Below are 18,586 nucleotides of genomic sequence, written 5' to 3' on the forward strand. Positions count from 1 at the left end.
AGAGAAATACTGTTAACTGATGGTACATGGAGGGGATTATAATCATTGTAATGAAACAAGGTGTATGATTTGTTGAATGTAAAACTGATCATCTGCCCTGTAAACTTTCACTCAATCCACAATAAAAACCTTAAAAAAAAAAAAAACTAGGACCTTGATAGTGTAGTGTATTATGAGCTGGGCAGCTAACCGCAAGGTCAACAGTTAAAAATTATCGGCCTCTGCATGGGAGAAAGATGAGGCTTTCTGCTCCCATTAAGATTTATAGCCTCGGAATTCCTAGGTCTAGGAGTTAGAACCGACTCCAAGGCATATAACATACCCACCAACAACAACAGCCCTAAACAATAGATCAAGTCTTATTCCTAGCCTTAGTCTTACCGTAACACTAACCCAGTCCCTAACCATAACTCTAACACTAAAGGAAGTCCTAGGCCTAGCCACAGTCTTAACTCTAACCTTCACTCCTTTAAAACAAAACAAACTTTATTTTTTGTGCTGTCCTCTAAACCTACTGCTTGTGCTGATCCTACGTCTAGAGTTCCCTTCACCCCGGTACTTCAGTTATATCCTTCATTGTGACTTCTTCAGAGGAGCATTTTCTCGTTCCCTATATAAGTACTTAAGGAGCTCTGGTTGTGTATGAATCTGGCTGCGAACCACATGGTCAGCAATTCAAAACTACCACCTGTTCCACGTGAGACAGTTGAGGCTTTCTGCTCCCGTAAAGATTTACAGACTTGGAAACCTTGTACAGGGACACTTTAAGTCAGAACCCACTCCATGGCACATCACCATCATATATGTACTTACTGGTGTGGCGCTGTGGGTTAATGCACCACACTGGAAAGTCATTTGAACTTCAAGGTCAGTGGTTCAAGCTCACCAGCCACTCCTCGGAAACCCTATACAGGGTTGCTATGGGTCGGAACCGACTAGATGGCACTTAACAACAATAACAACAACCCCCCTTTAAGAAGTCCTGGAGTGACCCTATATGATAAGCACTCAATTGCAATGTCGGTTTGAACAGTAAAGTCCACAATTCAAACCCACCAGTCATTCATTCATTGGAAACCTTATACAGGCTCACTGTACATCAGAACCAGCTCCACAGAACTTAATTAACAAAACAACAACAATCCCCTTTAAAGAGAAGCTGTGCCTCCTGGAGATAAGCACTGGACTATGAATCACAAAGTCAAGGATTCTAGTCCATCAACCAGCCACTCCACAGGAAAAAGATGACGGTTTTTTGCTCCCACATGATTTACAACCACGAAAACCCTGCACAGGGTCACTATTAAGCTGTAACCAACTCGATGGCACTTAATAACAACAGCCCCTCTCCCCACCCTTTCAAAGCAATTGTGAAGACACATACTGACTGCCTCCCCTGCAGCCCAAGAAGCTTCACCAAGGCTGGCTTACTAGAGACTGCCTCTCACAGCACCTGGCACTTGGCAAGTACACAATGGGTTCGGCTTTTGTTTTTTAATAAATGACAAGATGAATTAAGTACCACATGAGGCAGGGGAAGTGAAAGTCAAATCATGAACTGTCCATAAGCCATACTAAAAAATACAACCATTTTTCCTCTCTGAAGAGTTTTACAAGGGAACATAACATGGTCAGAGGATGTATGGATAAAAGGAGGGCAGGCACCAGGCAGTTTTCAAGAGGTTAAATGAAGGAGGACTTGACATAAAAGAACTGTTAGCAGGAATGGATCATAGAGTTGAACGACATTTAAGATGTAAATCAAACAGGACTTAGTAAGAAGCCTGCCATGGCGCGTGAGGCACAGGAAAAAGGCACCATGACTTCCTCACTTTTCAGTACTTTCGTGGGCAGGACTATTAGTCACTGAGCAGGGAAATGAGGGGTTGGGCCTAGGCACTAAAGCATGGATCCTGTTTGGGACAACACTCACTATCAAGTGGCTCAACAAGTATTTATCCACTGAAGAGTTCAAAATATAGGGAAGAAAATCATGACCACAAATAGCGATTAGGATGCCAACAGTCACGAAAGTATTACACTTTATCAACTCAAAGAAATATCAATTCATATAAGATATCTTTTCAAAAGCAAAGATGGTCTTTAAATAAATAATGTTGGTGAAATGGGGACTCTCACACACTGTTGGTTGGGACATACTTAGTAGCTTTACATTGTTGTTGTTAGGTGCCATGAATCAGTTCAGCTCACAGCAACCCTAAGCACAACAGAACGAAACACTGCGCGGTCCTGAGCCATCCTCATAATTGTTACGCTTGAGCCCCATTGATGCCACCACTATGCCAACCCATCTCGTTGGGGGGGGGCTTCTTCTTTTTTGTTGGTCTTACACTTTACCAAGCATCAGAGCCGAAGTCTGGCCATCCTAGCTTCTAAGCAGCATTCTGGCTGTACTTCTAACACAGATTTGTTTGTTCTTCTGGCAATCTGTGGTACTTTTAATATTCTTCTAGAACACCATAACTCAAGGAGATCTGGTAGCGCAGTGGTTACGAATCGGGCTGCTTATCTCAAGGTCAGCAGTTTGAACCTACCAGCTGTTACGCAGGAGAAAGATGAGGCTTTCTGCTCCCGTAAAGATTTAAAGCCTCAGAAACCCTGCACAGGGTCGCTATGAGTCGGAACTGACTTCACGGCACATAACAACAACACTACCACCATATCTCAAATGTGTCAATTCTTCTAAGGTCTTCCTTATTCACTGCTGAACTATCACATGCATATAAGGCTACTGAAAATATCAATGGCTTGGGTTAGTGCACCTAAGTTCTCAAACTGACATCTTTTCTCTTGAATACTTTAAAGAGCCCTTGTGCAGCAGATTTATAGTACATTTATGAATATATTATATACATTCTAGAATGAATACTTTATAATATATATATATAAGCATTGGAATGCTAACCACAAGGTCAGCAGTTCAAACCCACCAGCCACTCCAATGGAGAAAAATGAGGCTTTCTGCTTTCAAAAAGATTTACAGCTTCAAACACCTCACACAGGGCTGTTATGAATTGTAACTTACTTAAGCACAGTGGGTTTGGACTGTGTAAGTGCTGGTGAGTCAGCGCCAACCCATAGCAACCCTGTACAGGGTTTTCAAGGAGCAGCTGGTGAGCTTGAACTGCTGACCCCACCGTTCAAACTGGCTTTGTAGTCCAGCATATTATTAACCCACGGTGCGACACCAGGCTTCAAAAAGTTCATGTGATAAAGTCCCTTATCTTTTCATTTCATTTTTCCACAAACTTTTAAGTCTCTTCACATAGTAGCAATATCTATTAAAAGCTGTAAAAACTGTGAGTCAACTTTTAGGTATTTATCCTGTTGTTGTTAAGTGCCGTAAAGTTGGTTCCAACTCAGCAACCCTGTATAAGGTTTCAGAGGAGCAGCTAGTGAGTTTGAAAACGCTGACCTTGAGGTTAGAAGTCCAGTGTTGATCTTACAGCGCCACACCAGGACTCCAGTACTTATTCTTTGTTGTCAATGCCATAGAGTCAGTTCCAACTCATAGCGATCCTGTATAGGGTTTCCGGGGAGCAGCTGGTGAGTTTGAACCAACCAACCTTATAGTTCAAACTGACCTTGCAGTCTAATGCTTATCCTACAGCACCACACTAGGGGGTTAAAAAAAAAAAAAAAATTAGAGCTATGAACCAACATTTATCTAAAAGAATAATCACTGAAGGTGGTGGTGGTGGTGGTGTGCCGTGGAGTCAGAACCGACTCACAGCGACCCTGTACAGGGTTTCCAAGGCTGCAAATCTTTACAGGAGCAGAAAGCCTCATCTTTCTCCCGCAGAACAGCTGGTAGTTTCGAACTGCTGACCTTAAGGTTTGCAACCCGATTCATAACCACTACACTACCAGAGGCAGAGACAAGTAGAGAACAGCTTAATTTTGGTAAAGCCATACAACTGAATTTCATGTAGTATTAAAAACTACCAGTCCTGTCCTATATACCAATAAATCCTATATATAAAGGCCAGGTAGGTAATTTTCAAATAGCAAAGTTTTATTATGATGTGTTCCAGTTCAAAAACAACTGTTCCCACTGCCTACTGATAAGTATAAATCCCTCAGACTAGCGTTACTCAAATTGGGCCAAATACACAACCATTTCTCGAGCGACTTACCTCCTTAACACTGAAATTACTGATATATGGAGTCCTGATGTGGCACTGTGGGTTAATGCGCCAGACTGCAAAGCCGTTTGAACTGCAAAGTCGGCAGTGCAGGTTCACCAGCCACTCCTCGGAAACCCTATTCAGGGTCGCTATGGGTCAGAACCGACTCAATGGCACTTAACAACAACAACAAAGTCCCTGAGCATACACCTTCTGTCACTCACAGTATTTCCTGTCCTCTCCCCTCTCCCTACTTAACCTCCACGTAGGCCAATCCTACCTAACTTTCAAGGAACATTAAAAATTCAATCTTGTTCTTGACACGGGTTCAGATCTTCCAACAGACTGTGACCTCTCTTCTTAACTTCCTTTATGGTTTTTACAGCACTTGTCATAATTTTCTTTATGTTACAATTATTTCACACTGTTATTCTCGTTTCTAAAAAAATACAGACCTTAAGATCAGAGGCCATTTCTTATCTAGCTCTGTATCTCTTTGAAGTTTTTCACAGAATGCTTTGTAGAATGAATACTAAAGTATTATTTTTAAATGTCCTAATGACACGGTAAGGCATCCTGATGGCACAAATAAGTTAAAGCACTGGGCTGCTTAATTGCAAGACTGGCAAACTCACCAGTCGCTCCATGGGGAAAAAATGTGGCTGTCTGCTCCCATAAAAATATACACAAAATATACATTCTTGGAAACCTAAGGAACAGTTCCACTCTGTCCTACAGGGTCACTGACTGAGTCGGAAGCAGCTTGAAAGCAACGGGCAATTACACTGGAAAACTACACTTAGTGAAACTAGCTATAAATGGCAAACTTGTAACAGAAATTACATCTTTTTCTACTCATCTTGGTAAATTGACAGCAAAGAAAGGAAAAAGGTAAAAAGCAAATATAACAAAAAAGACACAAACAATAAGGTAACTTCAGCTTGCTTGAGGAATCCAGAGAGTGTGGGGGAGAAGAGGCACCTGATTTTCAAATCAAAGACAATCCATTCCAAGAATCCTCCGAGGTGGGTAGGGAGGAGTTAGATAGCTCAGGGTCCAGAGGCCCCAAGACCCCTGGACCATCAGGCTCAGGGTTCCAATGAACAGGAAGTTTAGTGCAAGTGATCAGCACATTGAGAAGTGTTCTTCATCCCAGACTACTGGACATCTGAGGCCCTCATTCTCCAATTCCTAGCCTCAGGCAGGAGAGACTACAGAATTCTTCCGTTAAGAAACCAAACTTACAATTGTAAGAAAAATGCAAAAGACAGAAAACAAAAAATACATAAAAACCAACTCTAGACAAACAAATTATTATCCAGTGCGCCTCACTTCTAAATATGACTAGCCTAGGACCCCCCAGGCATTTGAACAGAGCCTCCAGTATGACAGGGAAAATCAAAACAGAGGAAAGTAATCTGAGGCAGGGAAGGAACCAGAAATGTCCTCACTGAGAGAAGCAGATGTACTGCATCCATGGCTGGGGCAAAGAATTTTTTTAAATATAAGAAAATAAATTCAGAAGGTATTAATCTAGATATTAAAACCAAGAAAATTATACAAATAAGACATTTTTCCTGAAGTAAAGGACAAGAGTCTCTAGATTAAAAGGGCTCACAAAGCACCCAGTACAATGAATGAGAAAAGATCCACACCAAGGGCTATTACTTCCAAGCTTCAGGAACAATGAAGAGTTTAAAAGCTTTAAAAAGGAAAAAGACAAGTGAGACAAGAAGCAGGTAATCAGGAAAGCACTAGACTTCTCAGCAGCAAGATGAGATGCTATAAGACAATGCAGGCTTCAAAATTCTAAGTGAAACTCCATCTTTTAATTTAGGACCCTATACTAGTCCTGGTGTGGCGCTGTGAGCTAATGTGTCAGACTGCAAAGTTGTCTGAAATGTAAGGTCGGTGGTTCAAGCTCACCAGCTGCTCCTTGGAAACCCTATACAGTGTCGCTATCGGTTGGAATGGACTCAATGGCACTTAACAACAATACTGGACCAAACTATCCGTCTAACTGTTGTTACTGTTGTTAAGTGCCATGGAGGTGGGTCGGACTCATAGTGACCCTACTTTTTGAACCTCGTGGTTCGCAGTTCAGCGCTGATCCTACAGCAACACACCAGGAGTCCTATCGAGTATCACGGTTGAAAAAGGCATTTTCAGACACGAAATGATGACACAAGAAGTTTACTTCTCGCGATACTATCACAGAAGCACCACCTTCAGCAGTTCAAGAAATGCTGCCACAGTAAGACTAGCTCATGTGCGCTGAGTCTTTACCACATGCCAGTCACTGTTCCAAGCAATTCACGTGAATTACCTCATTTATGTCTCACAACACCCTAAACTAAGCACCAGGTATAAGAAACTTTAGTAGCATAGTGGTTACAAATTGGGCTGCAAACGTTAAGGTCAGCAGTTTGGAACTACCAGCTGTTCTGCGGGAGAAAGATGAGGCTTTCTGCTCCTGTAAAGATTTACAGCCTCGGAAACCCTGTTCAGGGTCGCTATGGGTTAGAACCGACTCCACGGCACATAACAACAACAATCTATCTCCAAGTTACAAAGGAGGAAATTGAGGCACAGAGTGCTCTAGTAAAAAACAGAAGCCAATCCAGAAACAAGGGTCAACATGCAAAAGCAACAAAAAAGCAGTCCAATATGATGGTCAAGTGACTTACAGAGCTAGGAGGCTGCAGAAGGGAGGGCCCAAAGAACTTTACTAGAGCTATGCAATCAGACCCCACCCTGAGGTGCCTCTGAACACAGGCTTGGCAATCCTAAGGAGCAGTTCTACTCTGGGCATAAGGGGTCACAATGAGTTAGAACCCACTCAACATCACCAAGTCTTCATCTACCTTCACAGAGCCCGGAGAGAAATGTCTAAACAGCTTAGATAACTGTAACATCCGCATCTGTGGTAAATACAAAACACAACACAAATCAGCTAAAAGAGGCGAAAGCAGTAGTCTATGGAAAAGTCATGGGTGGGGGGCAGGGAACTTGAACTGCTTAATGCGTTAACCCACAGTGCCACACAACTAGGTGAACTCAAGTTTTTAAATGGCTCAGTCAAACATTTGTTATTTCTTTTTAAGAGGAAAAAAATAGAGCTCTTTGTTTTAATGTGCATTTTTACTTAAACGTAGTCCTCAAATATCTTTGTACTTTGTGAGGCAGCCTAGTAGGCACAGCTTCTGGTAGAATAAAAACTACATCATGAGTAAGGCCACTATATTGTCACCAAATCACCATCTTCGGTTCAAGAAGAAAAGTTGCCACACATTCAGTTCCCACAGGTAAGACTAGCTAACATGAACTCAGTCTTTACCACATGCCAAGCAATGCTCTAGGCATTTCACACTTCCTACCTCCTTTACCCGTCACAGCACTCTGAACTAGGGACCAGGGCATCTCCATTCGACAAATGAACAGAGTGAGGCACAGAAAGCGGAGCAAACTGCCCAATGTCATAGAACAGTTCAACCCCGTGAAGTCTAACCGTCGATTCTATGCGCTGTACATTTCTGTGCTACATGCCATCCCTCTAGAATCTCGACATTCATAAAAGATTCATCTAGAACCTTCAGGTCCTCATACATCAAGACAGCCTACAATTCTGTGGTGAGCTTACATTCGCAGGTGCCTCTGATGTTTGTCACACATCCTCACACTGCCAGGTAGGGAACCAATGGTGATGACAAGACCCCTATCTGGCAAATTACTCATGGCACTTGTAATTCTGGAATAAATTCTCCGAGCTGACCCAAAGCAATCTAAAACGCCATAGATCACTTGGAAGATTTACAATCCAGTTCTCTTTTGTCCTAAGAGAACTCTGCTTAGATTAGAAACTATTATAGTAAACAAAAGTCTGGTCCAAATCTATTAAAATTGAATTTGTAATGACCCAGCAGTTCTACTCCCAGGTATACACACTCAACAGAACTAGACATAAACATAAATCCAGACAAAAGCCTGTACCTGACTCTTCACAGCATTAGTCATAACAGCCAAAGGGTAAAACCCAAATGCCCATCAACTACTGAACACATAAACAAAATGTGGCAGGCTCCAAACAATGAAATGTGACTTGAATACAAAATCAGTAAAAGTCTATGGATCCCAACAGTCTGATGAAGGGCATGGAAATGGAGCAGGACCAGTGTTTCCTTCACTGTCCACGAGTTCCCCATCAGTAGGTCTGGAGAAGGGAAGGAGGAATCCACTCCAAGCAAAGGAAGGAGACATCTGCTATAGGATGGTTCCTATCTGTGTCACCCAGATTCACCGCCCCCAAGAATCTGCAGCCCCAGATTGGACAAGGGGCTTGAGGAATGAGGAAAGACGGGCTAAAGAGACCTGAAACCCAGTTCAATGCACAGCTCCATTTCCAAAAATTCCCATGGGGAAGCACAGAGAAGAAACGAGCATGAACATAAGACACACACCTAGGCTCCCTCTGCACTGTTCACAAGGCACATCGCCCAACTTTTCAGTAACTCTTTTGGCCCTCCCTTTCTTTAACCCTCATGTTTAATCCCTTTAGGTAAGGATACCTGAAAACAGACCTCATTAATGTCCCTTATACTCCTGACTTCCCCTATAGATACTGAAAGCGCTACCATTCTCAGAGGCATCAATCTGATACATCCTGCTTTCAGTCTACACTTTTAAAGGGAAACGCTGAAGCTCTTCCCTAAGATAGCTGTAGTTCCCACTGCTACTACTTAAAGTAGGCCTTCAGGGCCACCAGTCAGGACTTCTAAACCCACCCATATCCCACCATCTATCAAGCTCCCTTTCCAACTTATCTTGCATAACAGAAGCTACGTCAGACTTCCTAAGGTCAGACTGAAATCACAGCCCACTGTACCCAGGTCTTCTGATAGATCCCCAGTACCCACACATGAAATAGACTGGAAACCAATTTAAAAGAGAGAGGATTTCAGAAACCATCTCCTCTACTAATCCTATCAATTTGTGGAAAGAGCTCCAGGGTTTGCTTAGGTGTGATGCTCATGCTGATGATAACACAGCATACCCTTTAGGAGTGAAAAATAATTTAGTAACACTCAGCAACCTCCATCATTCTACAGATTATAGCCTGGTATTCTAGGGTCTTCCTTACTCACTCTCCAGCTTTCACATGCATATGAATATGAGGTTATTGAAAATACCATAGCTTGGGTCAGGCGCACCTTAGTCCTCAAGCTGACATCTTTGCTCTTCAACACTTTAAAAAGGTCTTGTGCAGCAGATTTGCCTAATGCAATACATCATTTGATCTCTTGACTGCTGCTTCCATGACAGTTGATCCAAGAAGAATGAAGCGTTTGACAACTTCAATCTTTTCTCCATTGATAAGAATGTTGTTTATTGGTCTAGTGGAGGCCAGGATGGCCAAACTTTGTCTCTCACACTTTGAACATATTGTCAGGAGGGACCAGTCGCTAGAGAAGGACATCATGTTTGGGAGGGTGGAGGGTCAGAGAAAAAGAGGAAGACCCCCAGCGAGATTGGCAAAATGGCAGCATCAATGGGCTCAAGCATGGCAACAATTCTGAGGCTGGCCCAGGACCAGGCAGTGTTTCGTTCTTTTGTGCATAGGGTCGCTATGAGTTTGTACCAACTTGATGGCACCTAACAACAATAATCATTCTAGGTTCTGCCCAACATAGCATACAAAGGAGTGTTACCTATTCACAGACTCATGCTCTTGATGGTCCGCTTACTTGAGACTGCCCCCACTTCACTATTCAGTACATTAGCTCACACTGAAATACTGAATATATTAATATTCTCCCTGCTCCGTCCTCACTGTCCACAGCCCCATGCTCACAGGGTATGCGTTCCCCAGTCCCATAAATTTCCACTGCATCATGTACCTCACTTGTATTGTTGTTGTTAAGTGCCGTCGAGTTGGTACTGACTCACAGCAATTCTGTATAGGGTTTCCAAGGAGCGACTGGTGAGCTTGAACTGCCAGCCTTGTGCACTGACCCACAAGCACCACACCAGAGCTTCTTACTTGTAGCAATCAGGAATTAGACAGTCCTGGAATAAATACACTGCCAAACCAGTAACAAATTCTGTTTTCGGCAAATCTACATGCAGTTCACTCATGGCATTTCTGCCTACAATCTCCACTGTTCCAACCCTTGCCGATGCTGTTAGTGCCCTGGAGTGGATTCTGACCCTTAATAGTGACCCTATTACAACAACGCGAAACAGTGCCTGAGCCTATGCCATGCTCACAGGCCCTGCTGTTTGAGCACATGTGTCAATCCAGCTCCTTTTCCCTGACCCTCTCCTTTACTAAGCATGATGGCCTTCTCCTGACACCATGACCAAAGGGTGATAAATAAAGTCTCACCAGCCTTCCTTCTAAAGAGCTTTCTGGCTGTAGTTCTGCCAAAACAAATGTGCTGGTTCTTTCGGCCATCCACGGGATAGTCCGTATTCTCTGCCAACAATGTAATTCAAATTCTTCTTCAGTCATCCTTATTTACTGTCCAGCTTTCGCATGCATGTAACCCACTGCCATCCCGTCAGTTCCAACTTATAGCAATTCCATGTTTCCTAGACTGTAAATCTGTCTGGGAGCAGAAGGCCTCATCTTTTTCCCTTGGTGCAGCTGGTCGCTTTGAACAGCCAATCTTGAGGTTAGCAGTCTAATGTTTATCCTACAGCATCACCAGGCTCCTTTCACAACACATGAGGTGACTCAAAAGACAAAGGCCTGCTTCAGCTATGCCTAACCAACTAACTCTCCTAGGAGAACACCAAGGTTTTGTTTTCTGACGTTAAAGGATCCAAATTTCAAATTTTTCAGGTAAGTATTCTCAGAAGTCCCATACAAGTTCAGTGCAAGACCCATTCCATGTCAATATGATTTAATTTTTTAAGCAGCAAATGCTAAATTTCAAAAGGCTGCCAGAACCTTATTAAATACCTAATTCAAAATATTTTCTATACTCTTCTCAATGTGGTGGTGGTAGTTATATGCTGTGAAGTCGGTTCCGACTCATAACGACCCTGCAGAGGGTTGCCAATGCTATAAATCTTTATGGGAGCAGAAAGCCTCATCATTCTCCCTCAAACCAGCTAGTAGTTTCAAACTGTTGACCCTGAGGTTAGCAGCCCGACTTGTAACCACATTACCTGTGCTCTTCATTCGCAATGTATTATCTAAGTAAGTCATAAAACCTATTAAGTTGAAATACAAAATAAAATTAAAAAGAAATTAAGAAAAGCTATGGGATCAAAGGCCTCTAGCTTCAGAAAAACTAGATTTCAATTTTGTATTGATAAGCTGTCATCCCTACAGCAATATGGGACATGTACTTTAGATAGCCATTTAAATTTCTCTCCATAAAAAACAAAAAAATTCCTCTCCAATAAATAAACTTTTTAAATTAAACTAATACTGACTTTGCATCGTTTTATTATTTAAAAATAGAAGTTGAATTAGTTATTTTTTAGAGTAAGAATTTAATGCGTAGTAGTTATGAATCAGACTGCGAACCACAAGGTCAACAGTTCAAAACTACCAGCTGCTCCGCGGGAGAAAGATGAGGCTTTCTGCTCCCGTAAAGATTTACAGCCTCAGAAACCCTGTTCAGGGTCATTATGGGTCGGAACCGACTCCACGGCACTTAACAACAACACTCTAAAAGGTCTCTGGTTAGTGAAGACAGTTTGGTCTCAGTTCCTAACTGAAAGACTTCTGGTTCGAATTCACCCAGTGGGAGCATGGAAGAAAGGCCTGTTAATGTCCTTCCTCCATAAGATTAAAACCCGCGACCATCACACGTCCATTCTGTCTCACAATGACTCTGAGACTGGAAATCTTTATAGGAGCAAACAGCCTCATCGTTCTCCCAAGGAGTAGCTGGTGGATTTGAACCGTCGAACCTTGTAGTTAATAGCCCAATGCCTAACCCAAAGTGCTACTACAGTTCCTTTCCAGCCACTGACAACTCTAAGGAGTACAGTTCTACTCAGAAATGTAGGGTTGCCACGAATTGGAATCCATTCAATGGCAATGGGTAAGCCAACACAGTTGTTGTTAAGTGCCATCGAGTTGCTTCTGACTTAGAACGACCCTGTATAGGGTTTCCAAGGAGTGGCTGGTGAGTTTGAACCACCGACTCTGCAGTCCAGTGCTTATACTACAGCACCATACCAGGACTTCAAGCCAACATTCAAATCTACAAAAATTGATCAAATTGTTCCAAATTATTGATAAATATTCTTCTTTAAGGCATGAAAGTACAACAGTGTTCAACTGCATCAACCATATTTCTTCAGGTGCTTTTTGGGGCATCTTAAACCAGTCCTAACGTTTTTCCTTTCAAAACACAAGCACATATACACATTTACCCAACAGCCTTCCCCCCAGGAAGTACAGAAGATACTAAATCTGATTAAACTAGTACTTAGCCGAAACAACTCACCTGCCATGCATTGATGCTCATTCTAGAAAGTAGATATACTCTACAAGTTTAGAACACAACTATCCTCCATTTATCATGATATGGAGAAATAATGAGTTTCAAAAGGCAAACAATCAAGAGGCTGGCACTGCTTCCAAGAAAAAAAAAGGAAAATGCCTGACAAGCAACACAAGCTAGCTGCTCAAACCACAGGAACTCTGCTATTTTACACATGTGCACGCCAAACTGTCCAAATTAAATTAGACCAATGTTTCGTTTACCAAAATCAAAATCATTAGGAGTTATGAGACCACTGTAGAATTATCAAAACTTCATCTACTAGCCATCACTTCTCCAAGCCATCTTTGATGAGAACCTGCTATGTGCATGGCTAGGAAGGAAGCTCAGGGAGACAAGATCAATAACTATCCTCAAGGTGTTCCTAAGTTTATAAAAGGATAGGACAAGCATACACAACGTAGGCTACAAAATCATCCAGGGGAAAAAAAAAAAAAAAAAGATATCATAGATGCATCATAAATACACAAGTTGCTTTTTTTCTTGTTTTGTTTGTTTGTTTTAAGGAAACATCACCACAAATAATTGTTAATTCATCACACACACAGCCATCAATCTGAAATATTATTTGTTAAGGCCTTCAAGCAGCAGTTAAAATTTAGCTAAGCAGCATTAGCTCCTACATATCCTGAAAAACTTTCTCCAATAGTGTAATTCAGTTTATATAGTTCATTCAATTCTAGGATCTTGCAGAAATCAGACCAACATGGTATGTCTTAAAAGTAAAAACTACTACTATACAGTATGTAGCAAACTTAAGCTGGCAAGAAGCAAAAACTTGTGTACAGTCCCTTCTACATGCAAAAGGGTAACACTTAACACTTAATCCATTCCCTTCACTCACTCTCCAGCCTTTCTCCACCTCCAACAAAGATAGACATGTTCTTTATCAGGCAAAAGAAATCACCTTTTCCATTTGATGTCAGGGTAACTAAAATGGTTCTATAACTGGTTTACACCTCCTCCAGTAAGTACTTAAGCATTTATTTAAAATACACATATATATGTGTGTGTGTGTTTATATAAACACACATATATACATATATGATATATAATTGATATATCTATAGTATATATAATTTATATATATACACATATATATAATTGACATATATGTGCATATATATATAAATATATATGTGTGTGTGTGTGTGTGTGTATATATATAAATTTTACCCCTTCTACTATCTTCATCTCTTTTAAAAACAAGAGACACACTTTAATTACTTTTCTAAGATCCTATTTCCACATAAACTTTGCTTTGTAAATGCTCTTAAAACCAGATTTTAATTGAGTTAATTCAGACGAACAAAAATACAGTCTCCTAAACTTCTGCTACAAGTTATGTCGGTGGTTTGTTTTTGTCTTTCAAAATGTAATAAACAGTAACTTCGCATTTAATACAAAACAGCAATTGTATTTGGGGGGTTTTGTTTTGTTTCTTAACAAAATGCATTTCAGCACCAGCACGAAACTTTCTGTGAGAAAACAAAAGAGGAGTCATCATGGAGTTCATTACTGACCCAGGGCAGACTTTTAGCCTCAGAATGAGCAAAAAGAAATAGTCATTTTGTAATAAATCCCCTCCCACTATTTCTGCTGTGTGACTTAAGAGTTGGTCCAAAAGGTCATCTTCAACAATTATGTCTGGTAGATCGACTACACAGTTTCTGCAACAGGTGACATGAAACTGCCTTTCCCAAGCTGAGCGATTACCATCCAATTAAGATGACTGCTCCTATGGGGTTTCTGTTGTCGTTGTTTCTTTTTTACTTTTATTTTGTATTGTACCAAAGTGATTTCTAATTGAATGAATTCGCAAACGCACTTTGGTTCGGTTTTCCGCTTTGCTTTGGAATCAGCAAGGAATAAAAACAAACACACAAGACCAGATGAGGCTCCTTCCCCTACTAACCCACCTCATCTATTTCCTTCGCACAGTTTTAAACCACAGAGCCAGTGGGGTGAAGGGAAGCAAGTTCTGTTTGTTTGTATGTCCGCCACAATCTGTCTGAATCTCTAATCCCCTTTTAAGGAGCAGATAGATCATACAAATCGAAAGGCACCCCATTCGAAATGCAAAGAGGTTTGCGAAAACAAGAGGTTTCTTTCATTCCCAAACACCAAACCAACACAAGAGAAGAGAAATTAATGCAATGGATATGCGTGTGCCAAAGTTTCCATCGTGCCCAGTGGAGACACTGCACTGGCACACGTTTCGAAGAAGGAAAAAAAAAAAGGGGGGCCCGGGGAGAGAGAGAGCGAGAGAGCGGCCTGCAAAGTGCAACAATGCAATCTCCATTTTGAACAATGCGCCTCTTTCCTCTTGTAAATCGAGTTTTTTGCCACTGGATGTGCCGTCGCATTTCCCCTCGGTTTGGGGGGGCGCCGGGGGTGGAGGGAGGCCGGAGCAGGATGCACAGCACACGAGAGGGAGTGAGCAGGGGGGAGGGGAAGGAGGTGGGGAAGCGTCCGCAGCCACTGGGCTGGATGGGTACCTGGAGTGCTGCTGTAGGTGCTATGGCTCCTGAAGCTGCTTTCAGTACAGTAACTGGCGTCGTCGGCGTCGTCTTCCATCTCCTCCGGATAATCGGAGTCATCGTCGTCCTCCTCCATCTCATCTTCCTCGTCGTCCTCGGAATCCTGGGTTTCCTCGGCGTCGCCGTCCTCCTCCTCCGAGACCATGTCCTCCTCCTCCTCCTCCTCGCTCTCGTGGTCATCGTACACCACTTTGTTGACGGCCCTCCGGGTCGGGGTGGTCCGGGCCAGGTGGCCGCCGCCGCCCCCGCCCCCCGTCCTGCCGCCCCCGCCTCCTCGCCCCCCCCGGCCCGGGGCGCTGGTGCTGGGGGGGGCCGGCGGCGGCGGCTTCCTCCGGCTACTGCTGCCCCCCCTGGGTGAGCTCAGCCGCGTCTTGGGCGCCACCTCAGCCTGGGCGGCGGCCCACCTGCCCCGGCTACTGCCGCGGTGCCGCGATCGGAGCCCCCCGATGGGTCCGGACGTGGGTGGCGGCGGCGGCGGCGGGGCCGGGGCGCAGCGCTCCGCAGCAGGAGCCGCGGGCTGCTTGGGCGGCCTGCCCCGCCGGCCCCTCATGTCGGAGCCGAGGCGGGGGGAGAAGGGAAAGCGGAGGGGGGAGGGGCGGGCGGAGGGGCGGCGGTGAGGGGCGCCGGGGCCGGGTGGGGAGGCCTGCGGGGCCGGGCGGGAGGGGCCCGGCCGGCGGAAGCGGGTGGAGGGAGAAGGCTCAATCCGAATTGCTGGGGCCCCACTCCGGATCGCCTTCAGCCGCCATCTTGTTTCTTCCCTCTCGCTCGGTGACTGGGGGAACCGACAGCGGCCGCAGGCCCGGAGCGCGGTCACGTGAGCTGCGCCGCCGACGAGCCTGGGACAGAGCGAGGCCGCACGGCGGCCGCTAGGGGGAGCGCGGGAGCGCCGAGTCGGAAGCGGAGAGCCTGGGCGCCTCCGCTCAGCGGGTGGATCGCGGGCTGTGGTGGCGGCGGGGGGTACAGGGGCGCTCCCCTCGAGGAAAGAACGCCTCGTAAAGGCCTCGCGAGGCGAAAGTCTCCGTGGAGTCCCCGACGGAGCCGGGACGGGGCAGGGCCTCCTTCCCGAGTTTCGTTTGCCCAGCTCGGAGAGAGGAGTAGAGGAGCCCCCAAATTCATACCGCATCTTGCCTTCCTGAAGAAACCGGTGCTGAGAGAGTCTGGGGGTCCTGGAGGAGGCGTCCCAAGCGACTAAAAGAAGCTATAGCGCCAAGCGACAGGGTGAAATTAACTGGAGACGGGAGGACAAGCCCCCAGAAACTGACACTCCCACAGCTCGCTTCTGGAGTCCTGAAATTAATCCCAATGACAACTGCCCCAGGGCTGTGCCAGCAACCACGCCCTGGCCTGCCAGAAACAGGAGGGATAAACTCTCGAAAACACTTATAATCTAATCTCTTACCTTCAGTGTCAGCGGTAGCTGAATGGCTAAATGCTACGTGTTATACCGTAGGGGTTGGGGGTTCCAGCTCTCTCTGTGGTAAGAGGTTCCTTTCCATCTAGATTCAAGGCGATGGGAACTTTAGGGGCTAGTTTTTCTGTGTAGGGTCCCTGTGAATCGGAGGAATTTCACAGCAATGGTTTGTTTCCCCCCCCACACCTTCCTCTTTGTCCCAGCTAGGAACTTTACCACCTCTGCAAAACTTTCAAATTTCTCATTAGCAACATAAAGGGTGCCTTCCCTCCTAAAGCCTGCTTGTATTTACAAAACATTTTTGTATTCTTGAGAAATCATTTTTTAATTTTTTTTTAACCTAATATGTTGTAGTTTCAGTCACCCACGACTAAATCTGAACATTTACCCAGGTTGGTGGAGGTTAGCCTTGGGGGAGAAGAGAAAGGTTTTATAAACATAAATTTTTATAAAAGTATGTTAACATCCAAGGAGTAATTTAAAGAAAAATAGCGGTATTTTGGTCAACAAATACCTTACACTCTAATTTAAAAAAAGAAAATAGAACACATGTGAAATGAATATTAAAGAAATGCAAGTACTAACTGCCAAATTCATTTCTTTAACAATTTGGTTGAGCACCGAGGGTCACAAGTTTATATGCGTTCAATGACCAGATAAAAGTAAATGAAGTGGGCAGGCTGAAACCTTGGAAAACTAAGCACCTAAGTTTTGTTTAAAGAGAGCACCTGCCGAAATACGGAGTCCTGGTGTGGCACTATGGGTTAAAGCACTGTACTGCAAAGTCATTTGAGCTGTAAGAATGGTGGTTCAAGCTTACTAGCTGCTCTTTGGAAATCCTGTACAGGATCTCCGAGAGTCTGACTGGCTGGAAAGCACTTAACAACAACAAAATACAAGCCTAAAATGGGCAGGTCTTCAACTTTTTCAAGATAAAGTGGAAATGTTTCATTGTCAAATGTTGGCAACTACGTTTTGTTTTCCAATAACTTTTTATTGTGGTTTGAGTGAAAGTTTATAGAGCAAAATGTTTTTCATTCAACAGTTCATACACATTTTGTTTCCTGACATTGTCAGTCATCCTTTCATATCCTATCCCTTCCTGTCTTCTGAGCTTTATTGTTGTTAAGTGCCATGGAGTCAGTTCTGACTCAGAGCAACCCTGTATATGGTTTCCAAGGAGCAAGCTGGTGAGGTTGAACTGCCAACCTTGTGGTTCAAACCAACTTTGGGATCCAGTGCATTATCCTGCAGCTCCACACCAACCTTGCAGTCTAGTACATTAACCCACAGCGCCACACCAGGACCTCTGAGCTTTATCCCTGGGCAAAAGCTGCCCTTTTAACCTCATATGGTTGATGTTCTAGGAAAGGCTTACTGTTGTTAGTTGTCATCGAGTCGCTTCCTACTCATAGCAACCTTGCAGTTCAAACCGACCTTACAGCCCAGCACATTAACCCACAGTGCCACACTAGGACTCTAGGAAAGCTGAGCCATAAGGGGTGAATTTGGTTACAGGTTTCCCTGACTAAGGCCCATGGTGGTGGTTATGTGCCGTGAAGTCGGTTCCAACTCTTAGCGTCCCTGTACAGGGTTTCCAAGGCTGTAAATCTTTACAGAAGCAGAAAGCCTCATCCTTCTGCAGGACAGCTGGTAGTTTCAAACTGCTGACCTTGCGGTTCGCAGCCTGATTTGTAACCACTACGCTACCAGAGCTCCTTTAGCCTCTGGGAGATCACTAGTCTCCATCAGACAAGTAAGTCTGCTCTTTTTGTTGTTTTTGAAGTTTGTTCCACATTTTTCCCTCATTCTGTCCAGAACTTCCTATCAGAGTGGTCAGCAGTGGTTGCCAGGCACCATCTAGTTCTGGTTTCAGACTCACGGAGACTGAGGTCTATTTGTTCTTTGGACTAATTGTTTCCTTAAATCTGATTTTCTTCACATTTCTTTGCTCCTGGAGGGGAG

At 44.0% G+C, this 18,586-nt stretch overlaps 1 protein-coding gene across 1 annotated transcript in view; it reads right to left on the reverse strand.

The window, feature by feature from the left end:
- BPTF (bromodomain PHD finger transcription factor) overlaps positions 1–15,760 on the reverse strand; it is a 164,470-nt gene extending 148,710 nt beyond the window's left edge. Inside the window, exon 1 of the mRNA XM_006833731.1 lies at positions 15,169–15,760. Within this exon, the coding sequence (XP_006833794.1) occupies positions 15,169–15,760 (592 nt within the window). The remainder of the gene's footprint in view (positions 1–15,168) is intronic.
- Positions 15,761–18,586: the final 2,826 nt, after the last annotated feature.

The sequence above is a fragment of the Chrysochloris asiatica genome, unplaced genomic scaffold (genome assembly GCF_000296735.1).
Source record: "Chrysochloris asiatica unplaced genomic scaffold, ChrAsi1.0 scaffold00007, whole genome shotgun sequence".
Classification (NCBI taxonomy): Eukaryota; Metazoa; Chordata; class Mammalia; order Afrosoricida; family Chrysochloridae; genus Chrysochloris; species Chrysochloris asiatica.